Source organism: Diplotaxodon limnothrissa, linkage group LG16, assembly GCF_057381915.1.
Source record: "Diplotaxodon limnothrissa isolate DT_005_m linkage group LG16, D_limnothrissa_male_GT1.1, whole genome shotgun sequence".
Taxonomy (NCBI): Eukaryota; Metazoa; Chordata; class Actinopteri; order Cichliformes; family Cichlidae; genus Diplotaxodon; species Diplotaxodon limnothrissa.
Window position 1 is genome coordinate 36,991,015 of NC_140611.1, and position 23,083 is coordinate 37,014,097.

At 40.3% G+C, this 23,083-nt stretch overlaps 2 protein-coding genes across 2 annotated transcripts in view; one reads left to right on the forward strand and one right to left on the reverse strand.

The window, feature by feature from the left end:
• The first annotated feature begins 589 nt into the window (after nt 1-589).
• agr1 (anterior gradient 1) lies at nt 590-4,426 on the forward strand. Its single transcript, XM_085373988.1, has 8 exons — nt 590-690; nt 1,129-1,253; nt 1,442-1,505; nt 1,778-1,830; nt 2,499-2,575; nt 2,677-2,740; nt 3,225-3,308; nt 4,377-4,426. The coding sequence occupies exons 1-8, from the start codon at nt 590-592 to the stop codon at nt 4,424-4,426; spliced, it is 618 nt and encodes a 205-aa protein (XP_085230114.1).
• A 15,324-nt stretch (nt 4,427-19,750) lies between these two features.
• Nucleotides 19,751-23,083, reverse strand: part of adarb1b (adenosine deaminase RNA specific B1b) — a 131,684-nt gene continuing 128,351 nt past the window's right edge. The window contains exons 11-12 of the mRNA XM_085373956.1: nt 20,937-21,115; nt 19,751-20,393 (exon numbers count right to left, since the gene is read on the reverse strand). Coding sequence (XP_085230082.1) covers nt 20,217-20,393; nt 20,937-21,115 — 356 coding nt within the window. The 3' untranslated portion in view covers nt 19,751-20,216. The remainder of the gene's footprint in view (nt 20,394-20,936; nt 21,116-23,083) is intronic.

Below are 23,083 nucleotides of genomic sequence, written 5' to 3' on the forward strand. Positions count from 1 at the left end.
CGTGGTTGAAAAGAGAAGCAACTAGATAAAAGCATTCAATATACATACAAAATAAAATAGGCCATTCATCAACTGTAAGTTTTGGAAGCCAGACTACAAAGATACAGTACTCGGAGTACACGAGGCGTAAAGAAGCATTTACCGAGTTCCGGTATCAGTATTTGCAACAACAGAAATTAATTCACTCTGCCCCATAAGTTGTGGAGACTATGGCCAAAAATTGATTAAAATTAAAATGGGCCATACATCCCTGTCTTTATTCGGGCATGGAGTGGGAGTTTCCTTTATACCAACACGTGGAAGATTCATAGAAGCAGTTTTAGGAACAACTGTACTTTCAGGGTGACACTTTTTAAGAGAACGAAATTCAAATTCAAATAAAAAGTTATTTTGAGTTATTTATTTATTCTTAATCCATAGACTGAAGTATCATGTAAAAGCCCATAAAGTATATATATGTTTTTAAACTTACAGAAGGGATAATAACCAAATTAATGCTAGCTTCCCTATCTGCTGGTGTAATCCCATTACACAGTACAATTGCTTTTAATAAGGCAGTGCGTGCTTGTTTTGTTTTTTTAAGCCTAATATGATATACCTGTTTGACAAGTTCGATAGAAAAGAAAATCTGAAAATAGAGAGCGCACATAGGAGCGTCAGAGCAGATGCTTGTTGCTTCATATTGACGAGGTAAGAGATTTACCTGCTACCTGAATACCTTCATTTACTTTTTAAAAAAGTATTATGATTCCTTTCAAAGCTAGCTTTTAGTGAGATGCCTCACTAAAGGTTTGAAAATGATTTGTAAATGAAGGAATCTTAATTATAATTATCTCAAATTACACTTTTTCACATTATTTCAGAATTGATATTTTCCCCATTACAAATACAAGTGTGGTAACTATGTGTAGAATTACAGCTTATAAACTATTTTATTTACATGGTCTCAGGTGAACCATTAATGAATTCTTGCTTGCTTGCATACCGCCTTGTAGTTAGGTGTGTTTGGTGAGTCAGTGCAGCTCTAGATATCTGTCAAATGTGAGTCAGGCTAAAACTGATTTGTGTTTTGTATTTAAATATAAATGTCACTGAATTTCCTTGGAACTCATTTGCCAACTTTCACAGCAGCTCTCTGAAAGGACAAGGAACAATGCTTCGCTGGGTCTTGCTTGCTTTGCTCATTGGCCTCTGTGCCAGTGCCGGGGACCAGAAAGCTAAAAAGAAAGTGAAGAGTCAGTCCTTGTCAAGAGGTGGGCAAATCTACTTTTGTCAATATTCACAGCTCCAGTTAATGTCCTATAAACCTTTTCATAAGATCGTGTATAGCTGTCAGACACAATAAAATCTGAACTTTGCTTGTTTGGGGACATAGTTAATGTACTGGGAACATGCAGCAGTGTTGTTGACCTATCACTGTATTTTTATTTCCTGCCTGCAGGATGGGGAGGTGGTATTAACTGGGCCCAAAATTATGAAGACGGCCTAGCAAAAATGGCCAAGAGGTAGGACTCTAAACCTTGGGTAAAGGTCCTGGATGTCAGTTTATTTTGTTCGGATAAGTCCTTTGTTGTGTCTTTCTGCGTTGGAATGACGCTCCATTACTTTTCCATAAGGGAAACACATTATTACTTTAATCTTCATTTGTCTGTAAATCCAGCATGGGGACTTTGCTTTCTAAGGCATTTGGTTGTGTAAGACTGCCTTCACACCCTTCACTGTGTTTATTGTGTTGTGGAATGTACTGAGTTCTTACTCTGTGGTTTTGCTCTCACAGTCAGAAACCTCTCATGGTCATTCATCATAAAGACAACTGCCCACACAGTAAAGGTACTGCTGCTACTTTGGTTTATTAAGTATGCGTATATATTAAAAAATATAGGCTTGCACCTCCTGCGCTGTCTTTCTCACTCAGACTTGGGCTTGTTTGTTTTCCCGGGAAACACAATGGGTGCATTCTGTAATACCCACAAAGCAGGCAGTGAAGTATGTGAGAGTTATGTTCATAAATCACTCAGCTGGTTTTGTGAAATAAGCTCAGTGGAAGTCTCCACTGGCATTTCTTAACCCATAAACAATGAAGACCACCTACAGAGTGAAGTCTGGCTCTAAATTTTGAGTTTTGCTACGGTGGACCAAAAGCAGCCCGTTCTGCATCCTCCCGCTGAAAGTCTCAGAACACTGAAGCATTTTGTTTGATTGCAGCAAGTTGCATATATTTTTTATTAGTAATGTGTCCTCATTTTAACAAGACAGGATTCATATATTTATAGTGTGTTGTGTATTCCCCTACGTGATATTCTAAAGGTCCAACCTGCCAGACTTGTTTCTGACTTGTTAGGCAATTTTATAAATGCAGTCTGTAATAACTTAACAGGCTTTACCTCCTTCTGACATTTAATAGGCAGAATACATTTATTAATATTTCCATTCATAATTCATTCATAATTATTTGAAAGCCAGTCTAAATATAATACTAAACCAAAGTATTTCGACAGACCTGAAGAAGGCATTTGTTGCGGATAAGACTATCCAGAAAATGGCAAAAGAGGATTTCATCATGCTCAACGTGGTGGTAATTAAAGATATGTTACATATGCAGAAAAAAAAAATATATATCTATAAATATTTTATTATTAAAATCATGTGCAATAAATACTATATTGTTATACACAGGAAGAGACTTCGGACAAGAATCTGGCACCTGACGGTTACTATGTTCCCAGAATCCTCTTTGTTGGTAAATTCTTACATTATTAATATAATTTCAATATAGAAGAACAGATTGTTTACTGTCCTTGTCTGAGGTTGAACAGAGATACAAGCATAGCACAGAATAAAACCATTCAAATACAAACAGCGCCCTTTCATGGTGGAGTCTCTAATGAACAGTGAGCCAGTGAAAGGCCACTAACACTAACACTGGAGTACTTCTGCTTCTTGTCCCTTCAGTAATCTGGCTGCAGCATTTCAAAGTAATTGTAAATGAGCAAGAGATGACTGACTAACTGCAGTCTACAGATGTCCAGTCTAGATATAACAAAAGCATGCATAACCCTGCCAGATCTAATGGTGTGGATAGTCCCAAGGTTCTTTTTGCTTCCTCACTCATTTTTCTAGATAAAGAATTTTACAGAAACATATTCAGTTTATAAAATGCACATCAGCTGTCACATAATACTGATTACTTTCCTGAGCTGTTCATGTGTGTGGTTTTTCTACAGATCCAACCTTGACTGTGCGCACAGACATTACTGGAAAGTACAGCAACCACCTCTACACCTACACAGCGAGTGACATCCAAGGCCGTGAGTGACTGTTCACTCTCTCTAATGACAGTTTGCACAGCTCACCTGTCAGCAGACTGCAGACACACTAATCCCCCACAGCTTGAACCCTATCCCTTCCTCAATATTTTGACAGAAATGACGAAGTTTTTTTTTATGAGATTGTTCTGACAGAAAGAATTTTGAGCTCCATGTGGATGTTAGTGAGAAACTTTAGCAGACTTGTAGCACTAGTAGCCAAAGAGGTGGGAGGTTTGCAAATGCAGTGCAAGGACAAAGAGTCAATTTTTTACGAGGAAAAGAGAAGGCAAGTGAGGAATGTGACACTGTTTTTTCCCGATATATTATCATTAAATCATGGCTTTGTCACTGGAAACTAAAAGCACAATTAACACACTTAAAGCACCAGCATTCATTATGTCTTTGCTGATTACTGTTATGTTACTGTAAATCATTCATGGAGCTATTCTAGGTCCAAACCTTGTGATTATTGGTCCCCTGGACATTTGTCTTTAATATATTTAAAATCTAAACACAATAAGAGTTGGCTATAGTGTATCCCAGCTGGGTACATCCTGGACAGGTTGCAGGGCTAATGCAGAGACACAGACAACCTTTCACACTGTGGGTAATTTAGAATCACCAGTTAACCCTTTGGACTGTACCTAGTGTGAACATGTAAACTGCACACAGAAAGGCCCCGGCCAGGTGAAGGAGTTGAACTCATGACCTTGTTGCTGTGAGGCAACAGTGCTAACCACGCTACTGTGATGCCCTGCCTGTAACTGTAAAAACCTTAAAACAAGATATATTTAAAAAGCACAAAGTGAATCTGCCATCTCTGAAACAAACCCCATAAGAAAAAATATATTTAAAATAAGAAGTTGAAGCACCCTGAAAAGGATGAGCAGAAGCGAATGGATGGATAAGAAGTTGAAGCCATTAAATGTGTAGTAAAGGAAAAGTAGTTGCAGGTTTAGGTTTAGTAGGAAACCTAAACCTGCAGCTTAGGTTTAGGTTTCATTTCTGAACTACTTCACTCATGTAAGAGCACTGCCTTCCTCTTATTTGTCCCCTCTTTGTCCACAGTGGCCGACAACATGAAGAAAGCCAAAGTCCCGCTGCACAGCGAACTCTAACGTGGTGCCGGACGTCTCAGCATCTTCCACACATGACTGCTCAGTGGTCAGAACTGAATAATTTAAATGCTTTTGGTGCTCAATAAAACCAAAATAAAGGAAAAGAAAGTCATCTTCAGTCTTTCTCACTTTCATGCAACACTTAATATGTAATTAAACTACTCATTAAAAACACAGTGATAATGCTTATTTAGAACTGTTTATGATGGTATTGTTCCATAAGAAGTTGATTAGGCAGTGTTGATCTGTGTTGTTGTGACTTTTAATTTGAAAGTGAATATTACATCAGAGCAAAAGAACTCCGTGAGAATCACTAGAAAACATAGTGTTGATTATTTAGTATTATTTACGTGTGCTAAAATCACAGATATCAAAAAATTGGATGTAAACAAAATAAAGCATTCTGCCTTGTATCAAAGGTTCATGGTACTGGTGGTGGTGTAATGATGTGGGGAAATGTTCTTGACCCCTTAGTACCAGCTGAGCATTGTTTAAACACCACAGCCTGCCTGAGTATTGCTGTTGACCATGTCCATCCATTTATGTACCCACCCTCTGATCGCTGCTTCCAGCAGGCTACTGCACCATGTTACAAAGCTGAGATCATCAATTTAGATTCTTGATCTCAATCCAATACAGCACCATTGGGATGTGGGGGAACAGGTAATTTTCACCATGGATGCAAATCTGCAGCAGCTGTGTGATGCTGTTATCTCAACATGCAACAAAATCTTGGGGGAATGTTTCCAGCACCTTGTTGAATCTATGCCACGATGAATTAAAACAGCTCTGAAGGGAAAAAGAGTTTCCAAACCAGTACTAACAAAGTGTAACTGATTAAATGGCCAGTGAGTGTGTCTAGGATTTCATGTCATTTTTGGCCACTAGGTGGCAGTGTACTATAGCTGACCAGGGTCTCATGCTGTTGAGAATTTTTCCAGAGAAATTGAATTTACTCAAATATTAATTGATGGGATATTTTAATCTGATCAGTTATATATGCTAATAATAAAAAGGTAGTTTTTTAGTACTTTAATAATAATGTTGAACATATCAAATGACCTACATTAAATACCCCTTTTTAATTGTTGAGAGAGTTGATATATTTTTGTTAAACAAATAAGTCTGTGCTTGAAGCTCAGCAGACTTCATATCGTTGCAAAGGCAGTTTGATCTACAGTCTAGTTCCTGGGTAATCCTTGCATTTTATCTCAGGCTGTGTCTCTGCTTCAGTTGTTAAATGGTCTTCTGAAAGCAGAGAAGACAATTGCAAAGTTAAAAAAAAATCAGATAACTCAGACCTAGACAGAATGAGACCATGCTGCACTGCCACAAATAGCCACCATGCAGTTTTCCACTGTCATAGTTTGGATTAATGAGCTGCTTTTAATTGTTATGGCTCCACTATGGTGCCTTTACCTTTTAAAGCAGAAAGGCAACAGCATGTTAATGCTTCCCAAGCCTGCATTAACATCAGCTCTCAAAACTCTTTTATGTCCATTAAGATCCATCCTAAAAAATATACACTTTCACTCTGCGTTTCTTTGAATTCAGAGAAAAGCACAGAAACAGGAAAACACTTTAAATGGGTCAGAATGTTCCATTCCTCAATATTAACATCTACTGAAGGAACTGATCACTGAGAAATGATTAAATTATTCACACCTCTGTTGCACTTTCTCCTGTGTTTCCACATTCAGCGCAGATGTCTGAGGCAATTGTGTGTCTACTTTTCCTTTATGTTTTTCAGTTTTTCTGTCTTCAGATGGACCCAAGATGATTCATCATGAACTCCTGAGATTTTCCAGATATTTTCCCTTCTTTCTTAAGAAATAGTTTCAACAGCTTACACTCCTGGGTTCATAACAAATGTGCTTCCTACCAAGGCTTTCCTGTATCCTTGGCTTGACATTTCAGTCTTTGGAAAAGTGCAGTACTGTTTCAGCGCACTGTGAGGAATAAAAACAGAAACAAATCCTCTCCAGCATCCCCAAGAAACTGTTGTATTTCTGTAGGAAAATATCTCCAACGTTACTTGACGAAAATGAAGAATTATTCAGAGATGTTTGATGTTTTCGATTTAGAGATAGCTCTTAAACTTCTTAAACAAGCTTCTAAATCGAAGCAGTTTAATGGCTGTATGGAAACACAAACACACACACACACACACACCCTCAATAAACAGCCATGTGTAAAATATTGGAAAAATACGTAAATGTGGGTGTAAGCGAGTGTAAACACGCAGCTGCCACTGCACATAGTTCATAAAAACACAGATTTGCTCCCATGCCCAAACTTTCTCGAGGTTACTTCTTAAACACAAGGTTGTTTCCACATCAGCAGCAAGTCTGAAGGTCTCATTTTACTACAAATACTCTCCAATCTGCTGTTTTCAGTCCTAACCTTGCAAAAATGACTCAGGGTGACACTGTGTGGGAAGGCAAATTATAGCATAGCATTTCATTCGAGACATGCTTATGCTGAAGGACAGTGGGGGAAAAAACATGAAAAAAACAAAAGATCTCCTTTATTTGAATATTTAAGAGTAAGCTAAGGAACTATTACTTCGCCTCTCCTTAAACAGGAATTATTCTGCTTGTAAAGATAACTGGATCAACACTCATCCGTACTGTGTTGATCTTCTTTGTCATTGTAACTGTATTTGATAATAAAACAAAGATGAGCATTTGCACATTTAATGCAAGGTAAGGTAACTTTATTTATACCCATAGGCAGGTAAATTTGCCTTACAGAAAAATGATAGCATTTGGCATCCCTTCAAGAAAAAAAAACATATTAGTATGAAAAATGTTAAATAAATCTGCTTTAAACCGGCAGAACAACAAAATAAACCTTTAGACAGTTAAAACACAAGATGAATCTATGAAATGTCATAGACTGGTGATCTAAAATATAGAGGGTCATTAGGGTCAAAGGCAGCAGGGGGAAACTCAAGCTACTTATACACAGTGGGGTACACAAAGTAATGTGGGGGGAACAACACAGGTGCCGACAACTATGGGACAGGACTGCGGTTAACAAAATAAAACAGGAAGTAACAGAACAGCAACACCTCACACAGAGATGAAGACACAACACAATAACAAAAAGCTTGAAACACCATACAAAGGACATACAACTTGGTTATTAGGATAAGGCAGTCCACACCAGTCACAAGGAGAGCACAACGGAAAAATAGAACTCAAAGCCAAAAACACACAATTTGCTGACACTGGGATCATCGTGATAAAGACCCAGCACATCCTGTGTAGTCCACCAAACCAAACCAAGCTAATGCCCCCAACACCTCACACAAAACTGCTCAGGAGCAGCAGACAGATGACAGACGGATCAACGATGCTTCGGACTAACCCCAGTTTAAGTGAGCATACACGGGGTCACAGTACCCAGAGGATCCACTGCAGACATCCACAGTGCCAGAAATCACTGCAGAGGTTCACAGCTGCATTATATGTAGTGGATGTAACGTGGCGCAGGGAATTTAAACTATGTTCTGTTCATGTGGGCTGTGTCCTAGTAGTTACAGCTATCTGTGGTCACCTGCAACTTACAACCGAGTTTCACTTATTCCAAGGATGACTAGAAGTTATAAATATTATAACTGTAGTTATAAATATTACTTTTACAGTCACACTGTATGGGAGAGACTAAAAACAGGGTAAGAATCCTTACATTTACAGAAGTATTGCTGCTGACTGTGATGTCAAGCACACAGAGACGCACTCATTTCTCAGATCTTCAGTTTGACTTTGGCAGTGACAAGGGCATCAGGCTATTAGTCCTCGTTTGCACACTGCTTGGACAATTTAGCTACTCAAATAGAGCCCGCTTACTGGAAAACAGCTCCTTAATGAAGAGATGGACCGGTAATATGCCATAAAACTATTCTTTTATTCTTTCCTCGCACCCTCATGAATACACGCTGCCTGTATGCACACAGAGCCACTAAGTACACCTACGCATATGCACACTTAAACCCATACTTAAACACACACACATGGCACGCACACATACCTCAAATGCAAGGGCAGAATGATAATGTGATCTGGAGGAAATGGTGCCAGTTTTGCCACGTAAGTCAAAAAGGTCAAATTGCAAATGTCAGCTTTTTCGCCTTCATTTTAATTATTCTGTCAAGTTCAAAGAGTCTCCATCAGAAAGGAGCTGCACCTGACAAAGGAAGGCCTGAGCTCACAGATAAGCTCAATCTGCGTCTCTTCTTGACACTTTCTTCTCTATACTTAGCCTATCTGCTCTCCTCTCGCACACAGCGACTCTCAGAGTAAATTACAATGTATCGCAGTGAGCAGGGTGCCAAAGGGATGGCTTAGCAATTACCAGTGAACTACGAATGTGAAGTCAATTAATTTCTTCTGCTACTCTTCTACTTAGCTGATTTTGTAAAAACTCAGCTGATACATGATAAAGTGTCCACTTTTGGTTCTGATAGGCAGATGTTAACAATGTATTGATCCACTATTACACATACAGCACTGATAAAAGGAGAGTATCCCACTGTCAGTTCCAGAGGTGTGGACTCGAGTCACATGACTTGGACTCGAGTCAGACTCGAGTCATTAATTTTATGACTTTAGACTTGACTTGAAAAAATGTTCTAAGACTTGGGACTTGAATTGGACTTGAACCGGTTTACTTGAAAAGACTTGATATTTTACCCCAAATATAAAATTTAACATGCATATTATATAGAGATTGAAAATGTGACGTCATTCACGGGTAGAACCGCAAAGGATTCTGGGAACTCGTGGCAAGCGGTACTAGCGCACACAGACTTTCAATTGAAATCAGTTATACAGCGATAAAAAGAAACACAAAAATGGCAAGAAGCTGTTGTATTATTAACTGCAATAGCCGGTCGCATGACAGCCACGGGAAGCCGACGGGTAAAGAGATCGGTTGTTATCGGATTACGTCGTTGAAGAGAAATTGTTCGAGCCATGTTTCCGAAGTAACAAAGACGCGACGGATGGCCTGGATTGCAGCCATTCAAAGACCAAATATAACGTCCCAGAACACTCCAGCTCACAGGTTAGTCTGCTCCAAGCATTTACACGAAGGTCAGTGTTTTTTAGTAGTTAATACGTCATTTTCATAACATAATTGGTGATATAGGTTACAAGCAAGTCTGGCGCTGAACAGAAATTGTCGCGCTATGCTCCTTTATTTATTGTGCATAAATAGTGAATTGTCCTGACACAATATTGCGTTTCGCTTCTGTTATTATGGTACACTGACAAAAACATATACTTTTATTCACAGGATAAAACAGTTGTTTTTCTATCACTAATTGCCCAGTACGATTACAGCATACAGTATTATTGTCACTGCTACATTTCTGTGATGCTACCAGAAATTATTTCCACTACTAATTAATTACCGTTGAGCTCAAAGGTCTTATTAATAAACGGTTAACGAATGTGTATTTATGACGACAGTTTGTGAGACTGGTAAACTTATGATACGTACGATGGTCTTTCGTTCTACACTGTGCGTTTCAAGGTCCTGTACCCATCCGTCGGTAAACTGTACCTGGGCTTGTTGCAGTGACCTGAAGTTACTAAACTTCATGAGTGTATGCACTCACTCCAAGAACCGTATGATTATAAATATGCATATAAATATGCTAAGATGAGATAGCTGACTTCATCTAACTAGCAAATGTTGTCCAGGCTATGTTGGTGATGCAGTTTTTTTTTAATGTGTATGATATTTTTGTCATGCGATTTTAAAGCTGGTCCTACAACCACATCCAAGAATAACATGCAGCTTATCTCAGAACTGTCGGTGAAAATTATTCTTGGAGCTAGGTTTAATTGAGCTGCATTTTAAAGAGGTGCAATTTCACAATTTGTGTATATTTTCTAAGTTCACTATTTTGTATGTGTTGAGAAAAACACAGATTTAAAAATTACATGGTCTAATATTTACATTTAGCATATAACTGCAACATGCTTTTTTTCGTTGTTTTGAATGACTCGAAAGGACTTGAAATTCAAAGTTTCAGACTTGTGACTTGACTCGGACTTTTACACCAGTGACTTGAGACTCGACTCTGACTTGCCTGACATTACTTGAGACTTGACTTGAGACTTGAGGATAAAGACTTGAGACTTACTTGAGACTTGCAAAACAATGACTTGGTCCCACCTCTGGTCAGTTCTATAGTTTTACATGTCAGGACAAAATCACCACAGCAGCTCCATCAGGTTGAAATGAAGGATTTGTGCCATTGCAACACTTTGATTATTTTCTTTTTCAGCCATTCTGCTGTTTTCTGCTGTGCTTGGGATCATTTTGCTGCTGTGTGACCCAGTTTTGCCCAAACCTTAGCTGTCACACAGATGGCCTCACATTTGACTCAAGAATGCTTTGGTATAAAGAGGAGTTCACTAAATAAGGTCCCCAGGTCTTGTGGTTGTAAACAAGCCTGAAATCATCACAAATCAAATCGAATCAAAGCCCTCCACCACCATTCTTGAAGGTTGGTTTGAGGTGTTTGTTCTTATATGTTTGTGTGGTTTTCTCCGAATGTGATGCTGTACATTATATCCAAACATCTCCACCTTGCTCTCTGCTGTCTGAAGCACATTGATCAAAAAGTTCTGTCATTTGTTGCAAACCTGAGCTCATGTTTTTTCCTGGCAACCCTTCCAAACATGCCATGCTTGTTCCGTCTTTTTTATTGTACTGTGATGAACTTTAACCTTTAACATGCTAGCCGAGGCCTGTAGAGTCTGATGTGTAGCTCTTCACTTTTTCGTTCGATTTTTTTGCAGTTTCACTGAACATTGCATGGGTTCAGGCTTCGTATTTAGGCTTAGATTAGTAACTGTCTTGAATGTTTTCCTCTTGTGGATCATCTTTCTCACTCCAGGATGATGGAATTGTTTGAGAATGCCCTCATAACCAATCCCAGATTAATGTGTAGCAACAACTGCTTCTCTGAAAGCATTGATGACGTCTGTCCTGCTCGGCATTGTGAATGCTCCAGACCGACAAACTGCCAAAACGTTCGCTGTCACGGGCATAGTCACAATGGCTGATGATTATTTAACCAGCTGCTACTAACCCTCTTAAACTCCACAGAAGAAGCTAGCTTGTCCTCAGTTTTTCACACACTGCTTCTGCATTTTAACCAAATTTTGGTTAAATAATTAATGATGTGTAATACTGCATGTTTTTAGTACGTTTGAGGTTGTATTGACCTCATTTTAAAACCAGCAAAGTACCAGATTGTGAAAGTGAAAGAGGGTGCACTTTCTTTTTAGCATGATTGTATAACTCCAGACCTATGGCAGCCGTTTTTAAGTACTTGTGTATATTTTGCAGAAATAAAGATTTTGGCCACAATTATAGAGGGTGATGCTGAAACATTGATGTGTTATGCTGACATCAGCATTGATAATATGGAAATTTCACGATAATGATATCTGCAGTGTTTTCATATATCATTTGAAAAAAAGAAAGTGTACTTTATTGACCCCCGTGGGGAAATTCCTCTCTGCATTTAACCCATTCACTCAGTGAGCAGCCATTGGGCACCCGAGGAGCAGTGTGTAGGGACGGTACCTTGCTCAGGGGTACCTCAGGGTAGCTGTTCAGGGGAATCAAACCCCGACCTTCCGATCATGGGGCCACCACTCTACCTACTGAGCTATCCCTGCCCATTCGTGCTGATAAAAGCATTGTTAATATGGAAATATGAATCTTTTTGTGTCACTGTGAAGTCAAATAATGCTGCACTGAAAAAAGAGCTCAAACAAAGAAAGTGTTTATGTTCCCCAAGCACCAAGATATTATTTAAAGTTTGGAGACAATGAAACTAAAGCTTTTTCCTAATTCGTGTGACCATGACCTTTAGACATATGACACTGAAGCATTACATATTAAAATGGTATTATCCTCATATGTCTGGAGCAGAATAATTTGAAATCTTTGGCTTTTATAAGCTGTAAAAAGTTGAGATTTAAAATTAATTGTGTTGGAAAACTTTTGCAAAACTTTATGGCATCACTGTGACTTCAAGGCGAGGCGTCATATTGAAAAAATAAAAAAAGTGTGCTGTACAAATCTCTCCATGATATATTGCTCTATAGGAATTTTTTTTCAAGGTTAACTTTGACCTTGGGCACTAACAATGAAGGTCAGTAGTTATGCCCCCTAGGCCTGGTATATTGCTGTAAAGTATGAAGACAGTCCATGAAAACTGGGTTATAAGTTTTTGCTAATTTTCACATTTCGTGTGACCTTGGCTTTGACTTTGACCCAGTGATATTGTGAAAACTCTGGATGCTAGTCTGCTAACAAACTGAACTGATTACACACTCGCTCACTTTGAGCAGAGTAAGATATACCAAACCACATGAGCTGTAACTGCTGGTTTAACGTCCTCTTCTTATAAAATGTGTCATATTCATACTGTGTTAAAGTATTACTTCCCACCTACCGTTAGAAAAGCACATTTTTGGCTGTCTTGAAATGCTGTTTTATTAATGGTTCATGATTATTATTGTACGAACCCGAGGCCTAAACTTCCTCAGTCTGTGGTCCCACTGCAGCTCATTATGCCCCCTCGCAGTCTTTGTGAGATGCAGACAGCATTGATGTGCTCAAAATACATTATTTGGCACTTTACTGTTTTATTAAGTATTTCTGAGATTTTTTTTATTCCCAAGCCGTCAGAGAAAGTTTGTACTGGAAAGGCAGCTGCTGGGAAGAGAGACAAGGCTGCAGGTTTCTTGCTACTTTTTTGTTGTTGTACCTGTCGTAGCATTTTTGTCAGCGGGTCTCTCGGTGCACTACACCGGCATCAGCTTATAATTTTCTCGTTTAATGAGCTCGCTCGGGTGGACAGTCTAGTGTGTCAGTTAGGAGAAGTTTATAATCTACAGAATGAATTCATCATCGTCAGCTCATATCATCAAACACGCCGCCCTTTGATTTCATTTTTCTTTTATAATCACACTTCAGTCTGGAGACTGTCTTCACTTGTCTCTTTGCTTTGGTTTCAGTGACAATGAGTTAGTGCTATCACTTGATAAAACACTCGCACACACAGTGGGCACACACGAAGACACAAGGTCACAGACACACTCCAACCAGTGAATAACAGCAGGCTCGAGGTGGAGACTGGTCTTGCCATGTGATTCGCCACATACATCAACTCTGTTGAGCAGAAAATTGAAATGGAAATGTGGGCCTTGGAAGAGTGTGGCTTCCATTTACCCCTGGACCAAAGCTAATGATTTGTCATTTCTCTCAGGGACACAAGCTGCTGCCCTCGCTCTCACACGTATACCGCACCAGGGGGGCTGAGCCGCCTCACCGGCCTCTACTGTATGTAGTCATGTTTCATTTTATTTCCACATTTGTGCTCCGTGTGTTGCTGAGACGGTTGTTTCCAGTGGTTTTATATTATAGTAGTCTAATTTAAGTAACATTTGTGAACGTCATATCAAATTCATTCATTCATTTTCTGTCACTAGTGACAAAAACAACAACACATGACACTAACAAAGCACATATAGCTGCTGGATACTGTATGACTTTTATCTCTGACAAATGTGATAATATTAACATTTATGCAAAGAGCAACATGGTATTGGAGACTCAGCAGATGGATTTTTGCATTATTGAATTCACCTGTCACGACTGTTTGAATCTGTTTTTCGAGCTTTCATCATGTCAGCGGAGCGTGGGGGTGGGGGGTTTAAAGCAGCCATGTGTGATTTATTATTGATCCGGTGTCGGTATCTTCTGGGATGCTGATCAGACGCGCAGACAGAAACATCGACTTGAAACACATTTTAACATTCTCTGTCGACTGTATGCACGCCGTGATTTCTTCGTGCGCGGTTTCACATTTTTCTGAGATCTTCATTTATTTAAAGAGTTTGAAGATTGCTTTATGGTTACCGGTCAGTCACGGTAGTAAAAATAAAACCCGAAAACAACACATGTGTCTGAAGGCCGTTGTGTTCACAGCTAAACTCCTTAAACTGACATAAACTGTGAAACACATTTGCTAATTGGGCATGCTAAAATTCTCTTTTTAATGAGAAAACTAAGCTACTTTCATGAAATAGGAGAAATGCTTGGAATGCTTTTCAAATATTTTACACATTTTTGAGATTGAGAAATAAATGTTTTTACCTAAATATACCTGCAGCGACAGCAGGCAGCAGTAAGGGTGCATTTCAGTAATGATGCTGCTTGTTAATCGGAAGATTTGTTAAGTCAAACATGCATCAGAGTATATCCACTATGAACGATGCTATAAAGCACAGGCAACGTGGGCTTGAGGTTTTCAGGTAAAGTGTGCATACATCCTGTTTTATACATCCTGCTGATTAATACAGCAGCTGATCCGAGTCGGTCCATGTGGCACTGTTGTGAGTTGTGCCGGTAAGTTCATGTTCTGTGGGTATGAAACCAGAATAGCATCCAGACCATCTCCAGGCTCTGTGCTCTGGTACATTCGTCTGTACTGACAGAGCATGTTTACTTATCACAACTTAAATAATAGCTTCCATTAAAAACGACATCTTAAACACCAATAACTGAAGCTCTGTTGAAAGTTCATGTCACATCTTTAATTTGAAGTGTACATGATTATGATAAACTGGCATCAGAGCAGATAACCGGCCCTTCTCTTGGCTGAAAAGCTCTTTTCCTGCTTTTGCCACATTTAGGATTACAGAATGTGTGAATATGATGTACTTCTCTGGCTCTGAGTACACAAAATGCTTCTGTGTACTTCTGCATCCACCCTGTTGCTCCTGTCAAAAGCTAAATTATTACTAAATGTCAAAATGCCAGCTCCACTGGCAGCGATACGCGCCCAAACCATAACAGAATCTGCTTTCCTTGCTTTCTCTCCATACTTGCTTTCTTCCAACATTTTGATCGAGGTTGATTTTTGTTTCAGTAGCCCATAAAACTTTGTTATGCTACTCTGCAGGGTTTAGTGTTGTGTGTTTTTGCAGAATACAGCCTGATTGCTCGGTTTCAGAGGCTGAGTATAGGCTTGTGATGAATGCTCTGGACCCTCTTTTCATGACCATCCTGTAGAACATTCCTCACTGATGGATTGTGGTTTTCACTACCATGAAAATGATTTTCCACTCATGACAAGATTTGTGCTCCTCGGTCCCTGTGGTGCGTTCTTCTTGAGTAAAACTCCTTTTTCGAAGTGTACGAACTGTTAATTTGATAAACTACTTCTGATATCCCTCAAAAATAGTTTTTGAACATAACTAATCTTCTTTGCATGTGTGGTCAACTCTAGTCCTGAATCCACACTCACAACTGTGAGTCTACACAAAACCTCAGCACCAGTTTAAAAGCATTTGTGCAGCAACAAGTGCCCAAATTCTTTTACCAATAAGAGCTTCACAGTTTTCAATATAGCTGGCCATGACATAAAGCCTCACGACTGATATATACAGTATAGATAGCTATATAGATGGATACTCGCTGGCCACTTCATTAGATACACCTGTTAAACTCCTCATTGATGCAAATATCTAACTAGTCGTTCACAAGAAAGTGAGGCGATGCATGTAGGAGTGTAGACATGGTTAAGACGATCTGCTGAGATTACACCGAGCATCAATGGGAAAGAAGTGCGATTTTAAATGTGTTATTGTGTTTGCTGGCTGGTCTGAGTGTTTGGGAAACTGTGGATCTACCGGGACGTTCTGCACAACCATCTCTGGGGACTACAGAGAATGGTCTGAAGGCCAGCGGCAAAACACCCACTCGTTGCAACCAAGCTATGAACAAGACCACACCTGTCAGCTAAGAACACTAAACTGATGCTACAGTTCACTCAGATTCACCAAAATTACACCATAGAAGATCGGAAGAAGTTTTCTGTTCGGATGGTAGGGTCAGAATTTGGTATAAGCAAGACAGCCTGCCTTGTATCAGTAGTTCAGACTGCTGCTGATGTTGTAATGGTATAGAAATTATTTAGGAAACACTTTGGGCCCTTGCATCAACTGATGCCAAACCAGCTGAGTATTGTTGCAGACCATGCCACTATCTTCATAACCACAGTGTATCATCTTCTGATGTCTGCTTCCAGCAGGAGATCGCACCATGTCACAAAATACACATTATCTCAAACTGGCCATCTGTGAAATTAGCATCATGGATGTGCATTTCAACACGGACCAAAATCGCTGAGGAATGTTTCCATTGATTGTTGAATCAATGGGATCAAGAATTAAGGCAGAAACAAAATCGACTGATTGAAAAGTGGGATAATGTGTATGACCCGGACGTTCACATCGACCCTGCTAGCCTTTGAAGGGCTGTCACTGTATAATGATGCAATGACTCAAAGCTCAGTTTTAACTAAGTGCAGTTTTGAAGTCAGAGCTTTTATGATGTAGTATTTTCACTTAGTAACAGTTTAGTCATAGCAAGCACAAGTTAAATCCTCCACGCATTCTTCATCCAACACACATGAACTACAGTTTAGACTGTGGAGTTTGTCTCTGTGTCCCAATCTGCTGCAAACCTGAAGTGATGCTCTCGCATGATTTCAGACTCACTCTCTCTCTTTCATACACACACAGAAATGCGATAAAAAAAGAATCCCAACCATGTGCAAAAGTAAACTAAGAACTCTTTTATTCTTTTTTTGTTCACTTTATATATCTATCTTTAGCTGTTAACTCTTTTTTTTTTTCTACACGAGTCCTTTAAAAGTTTGTCATCATGCTAGGTGCAGCTTCAGTGTTGGTAGTACATGCAAAATTGTAGTTTTTGTCAGGGGAGGGTTTCACACATTGGACAACTGCAGAAGGAGAAGAACGGAGAGCAGTGGCTCTGGAAATCAGTTAACAAACACTGACCGATCTGGAGTCACCAAACAAAAGAAACATAATAATAATAATTATAACAAATAAATAAAAAAGAACCCCACCAATGGGTGCAGCTTCAGAAGGGGTGGGGTGGAGGGGTGCACTGACCATCATTGAGGATTCACAAAGGGTTAAGCAGAAGCAGTTCAGTTCTTGCAGATAGTTTGATCCATCTAATCCATAAATGGGGACTTTGTCTTTTTTTAAATATATATATACATATATATATATATATATATGTATAGAGAGAGAGATCATGACATCATCTGTTGACATCTTTAGTGCAGTTAAAAATGAAAACAAAATCCAACAAGCAGGCAGTCTTTAGGGGGAAATATCTATATTAAAAAATCTCAGACTTTGCAGTTTAGAATAAACGAAGAACACCAACAGAAAACCGAAGGAGCAGAAGGGGAGGAAAACTCGACACTCTGTTGGTTTTGGCCTGATGTTACAGGAGATATTATCAGTATTGCTCGAGACTTTGGTCTGGATCTGTTTGTCGGGGGGGCACTGGATACTTTTTAAGTTTTTTTTTTTAACTTTAACTCTACTCTGGGAGTCCCCGCTTCCTGCTTTTTAAATACTGACTAAAAACAAACAAACAAAAATACCCCCAAAAACAACCAAGTATAAGTGAAAGGTACATACATGACATCACACGTGCCAGCTGGTGGATGCCACTTTGAGCTTAGGCACTTTACAGTGCATATTTTTTTTTTTAAAACATGGGTGGCTACAATGGGGATGAAGCATGTTGACCCCGGCAGTGTTAGTGCCATGCTTTATGGTGCCCAGTGAGTGACACAGAATCACAAATACTTACTTAGCAACAGTAACATCTTCACAATCTCGGCAACAGAGGAGGGATCAAAACCTTTTGGTTTTTTTTTTTTTTTTGTTCTTGAGGATGAATCGATTGTACAGGTCAGAAGACGTGTTGCCTTTGTTGCTCCTTATTTACACAGAACTAGTATTTTGCAGCAATAATGATCGCAGCTCACAATATACACATGATCACTGATTGACAGCTACAGATGCACTAAGAAGCCTGACATTTGTATTTCTCCCACTTTGAATCGAGCACATCGTTTTTGTACAAAGTAAAAGTAGTACATTGTTGTGCGGGTATGCAAAAGACCGGACAGTAAAGGGTCGATGCCACAATGTTAGATATTTGAAAAAGAAAAGGAAAACACTGGGGCAGAAACACACATGGACATCATCATCTTTGGTGAAAATCTGACAGGAATATGCTTAAAGACAACCTGAGCACACACATTAATTGCACGCACACCCGCACATAGAAATTTCCTGCAGCTGGAAATAGGAAGTCACCGCGGGAAAACATCCTCATTTACAAATTGAAAACATGAGGACATTTATGCACTCGGGGTGTACAGGAATCGAGTTAATTCACAACATGGAATATGCAGCTAACATGTTTCTTAACTGGGCGTAGAGAGGACGAGGATGAACATGACATCACACTGTGATACATTTTAGCATACGACTTCTGAGTCTTCTCATGCAGGGGTTGCATTTTACTCTGCTGTTCATCTAGCTGATTCCGCACACAATAATGTGGAGGGATTGCATCTAGTGATATACTGTATGTGCTGCTACAGTACATATATACCATGTCATCTGTCAGCCATCATTGTTCCCTGCAACAAAATGACATAATTACAAGATCTGAGAGGTCCGTTATACTATCGCTATGTTCACTGTGGCATTAGCCCCAGTCCTCAAATGCCTAAGGGTGAAAAAAATAATTGTTCCCATCCCCCCCTTCCCTCAAAAATTAAACAATCAATCACAAGAAATCTAGAAAATAGAGACAAAGATTCAAAGCTGCCTGTGGAGGAAGATGCTGGCATTCATTCAACATCATTCGCCGACGGACGCACGGGGCTCCCCATCCTACGTTTTCCGCTCTGCAGGCCTCTAAGTTCAGTTTCCATGCAAAGCCATGGCTTGGATCAAGAAAAAAATACAACGTGCAGCACCTCCCAAAGCTTCTCCCAAGACCCAGGCGAGGGGTGGGGGGGGGGGGGGGGCAGTCAACGTGACCCTCACCCCTCCCTCGCATCTGTTCAAGTATGAAATGAGAGTGACATAAAATAACTTAAAAATCATACGCACAGATGAATGAACACGACATAAAAATAAAGGAAAGAGCGCTACGACGCTGTCACACCTGCCTTATAAACTCTTTCCAGTCAGTGACTCAAACAGGGCGACAACATTTTGTAACATTTGTATCTTTAATCCAGAGGATAAGAACACGTAGTCTCAGCTAAGGAACGGACCAAATAACACACATTAAACGTTACAACGCTTATGTTTTTCTCAGCACTAGATTTACATCTTGAAGATTTATGCATAATTAAATTAAAATTTGTCAGTGTCATTAATTTTAGCAAAGATATATATTGTTTTAGGTCCATATACATTGGTTTTAGTCAACAAAGATCCCGTTTCTAGGCTACATTCCGACCTAAATTAGCTACTTATTGATCAACAAGACAGAACGGTATAATTTCAGCTTCCACATCTACGCCATAAGAACAAGATTTCTCTGGGAAACAAATGGGTGCGTGTTAAACGAAAAAACAAAACATGGATTCCAGTTTTACACAGTAAAATCAAAGTAAAAAGTTAAATCAAAGACACGAGGCTGATGTCCTCTGAGGAATGAGAATGATGAGTTACGGATGGTTTGTGAAACGGCGCACGTTCATTTCCACAAATACAAAGTGCACGTGCGTGCTGACACATGGGACGGAAGTAAGTGTCTGCTTGTTAATACGGGGGCTCTCTCAGGCCTGGGTCAGGGAAAGAGGAGGGGGTGGTTAAGGAATCCCTCGACTCCCTCAGGAGCTGAGGGTGAACTGGTCTTGCTCGATGGGCTTTTTGACCCAAGCCCCCAAGCCGGCCTTGTGGAAGGCCTTGATGAGCGCCTGCTTGGCAGAGTGGTACTCTGTGGCCGCCTGCTTTGCTTCGTGGTAGGAGCTCGGCTTCGACACCTTGATCCGCAAGATGGACGACAGCTGAGGACGCAGAGAAAGGAAAGTAAGCAACAGAATAACAGAAACAAACCAAAAACAACCACGCATTAATCTAAAATCTCAGCTCCTACCACACAAAGAAAAAGAAACTTGTTTGCACTCCTTGGAAGTCAGGCTCTGACTACTAACGTGTCTAAACGTTAAATTATATTACTGGGAAAGTGGACGAAGTCAGTGGGTGTATGATAGCAGGGAGATGTTCTCACACACACGCCTCAGCACAGTGCAACGCACTCCACATCACAGTCATGCCAGAAAGCGATGCTAATGTTAGAAAAAACTGCTCCTTGAGCCAATCCTTTGGACTTGCTGTAGCCACAGACCCAGCTTTCATTCTCAACATTTAAGTTGAGTCTGTTTGACACCAAAGTTGACCTTTGCTCTCTGTGCGAGGTCAATAGTGACATCGCTCACGTGCAAACAATCAGAACAGAGCTTCCAAGGAATGACCTCGTAGCTTAGCTGCACGTCTGCGCCAGTATTACAGCGAGGTGCGTGTGAATGTGCGCTCTGGCCTCGCCGTACCTTGGAGTGAAGGCGCACCCAGCGGCTGTAGAGTGCGTGTTTGCAGAGCCGTGAGGCGCGGCCCATGTCGTCCTTGCCCGTGGTTGCGTTGATCACCTCCAGGGCCTGGTCACCCACCGTCCAGTTCACACTGAAGTTTGGAGCCTTGCCTGGCTGCCTGGCTTCAGCATTACTTATACCTGCCATTAAAAACACCCAGAGTCAAAGACCGAGCGAGGCTGCAGGTTAAAACAGAGACATTTTTATTTATAGGACCTCCGCAGAATGTAAAAATCTTTTGTTAACATTACGTCAATGCCAGAAATGGAATAATTGCACGGCACCGCTCCAGCGAATTCCCACAGCACCCAGACTTTCTATTACCTCATGTGTGGATGTATTAAACAATGAAGGAAGTACCCAAACATGGCAGTCCATCCTTCCAAAGGACAGCTGTTCCCACAGCTGCAATATCTCTAAACAGGACAGTTTTTCTTCTTCTCATTTCATTTTGTCTAACTCAGTAGAGACAAACAGTAGAATCCACCTGGGGGGACTGTGAGGACAGAGCTCGCTCTCGTCTAACACACTTCAGGGCTTTGGCCTCCACTGTATCTCAAGCATAAATGGGAGATATATGGATGCCATAAATCCCTGTGTCTTCCTCTGTGTGTGTGTGTGTGTGTGTGTGTGTGTGTGTGTGTGTGTGTGTGCATTAAGCTCCTTGGTTCCATTTGGCAGCACTTGTGGCAGAAGATGATTTAAAGGGGATGAAATCCTCAGCGCTCTAACGCCACAGCACTTTCACCGCTAAAAACTCTCTAAAGCGGAAAAGGTTAATAACCTTCCACCATTATCTCCTTTACTTGCCATTTAGAGGGAAGGAGCAGGGTGAGCTAAACGTACATCCCGGCTGTGTGATATGAAGCCCCATGTCATCCCCCAGGATGTAAAGGAAATCTCCACAGTGCCACTCATTCCACTTGTTTGATATGGACTGCCCTATATTCATGGCAGCACAATGAGCAGTGTAAGCAGTGCTGTAGCAGTGTGGTATTTTCTTGACCTTGAACTTTGCTTTGCGTGTTTGTATCAGCGCACAGCTGGGCAAGAGAGGCACGGCCAGCTGGATGTTTTGGTGGAAAACAGAGCAGCAGTCCAACAAAGCTGAAAATGTCAAAATTTTAATTAAACACTGGCTCGTGTTTGATGGAGCTCAAGTAGGAAAGTCAGAAAATGACTCTCAGTTTCTTTAGAAATGAATGAATGGATTTGTATTCAGTTTGAAAAATTCAGACTCAGAATATAACACCGTTAGGTGGAGGCGGCTGCTGCAGAATAATCACCCACACCTCTAAAGAGCATCACTACCTCCTTTCCCACATGAGAGCTAGTTTTATTGGTCTGCATGTGTATTTTTAATTTATTTATTGTTTTGTGGTGTTGCTCCTTCACTTCTGCTTCTCTGTACAATCTAACTCATCAGGACAATCCAATTTCCACAGCAAAGTGTCTTCATCCATTTTATGAGGGACTGATTTCGTTTGGTTATCATCCACGAGCTGTTTCAGAGCACTGACGAATGATGCTGACAGCATATTTTTAAATATCTGCGACCTGTGACGTGTATTCAGAATCCTTCTGTCTGTTTTGGACTTTGTGATGATGCTACATGTACATGAAGAGGAACAGCAGATGTGCTTTTGAGACACTTTCAAGTTAAATGTTCGGGAAACAAAATATATGGTCTTCTGCAAAGCTCGCCCAATGGGGTTTGATGATTATTACATTGTTACATCTGATGGCAAAACCAGTGAAAGGGTACATGCCTCAAGTATCTGGATGGATGGATAGATGACAAGATCTGCACAGATCTGTAATGGTGAAGAGAGATCTGAGCGTGAAAGTGAGGCTGACAATTTACCGGTCGATCTACGTTCCAACCCTCACCTGTGGTCACGAGCTCTGGGTACTGGCAGAAAAAAATGAGGTCGCAGATAGCAGCAGTGGAAATGGAACTGAAATGGAAATTTCCTTCATTTGGTAGCTGGGCTTTCTCTTAGTGACAGGACTCTGGAGAGATTATATCTCTCGGTTGACTTGGGAACGACTTGGTGTGCCCCACCCCTCAGATGAGGTGGACGTGATGACTGTCTGGGCCTCTCTGC

What these genes read in the sequence shown, in the direction of transcription:
- agr1 (XM_085373988.1), top strand. Translation starts at nt 590, where the DNA reads ATGATATACCTGTTTGACAAGTTCGATAGAAAAGAAAATCTGAAAATA. An exon ending in GAGTCAGTCCTTGTCAAGAG is followed by an intron (nt 1,254 to 1,441) that starts GTGGGCAAATCT and finishes TCCTGCCTGCAG; the next exon opens with GATGGGGAGGTGGTATTAAC. An exon ending in TCCCAGAATCCTCTTTGTTG is followed by an intron (nt 2,741 to 3,224) that starts GTAAATTCTTAC and finishes GTTTTTCTACAG; the next exon opens with ATCCAACCTTGACTGTGCGC.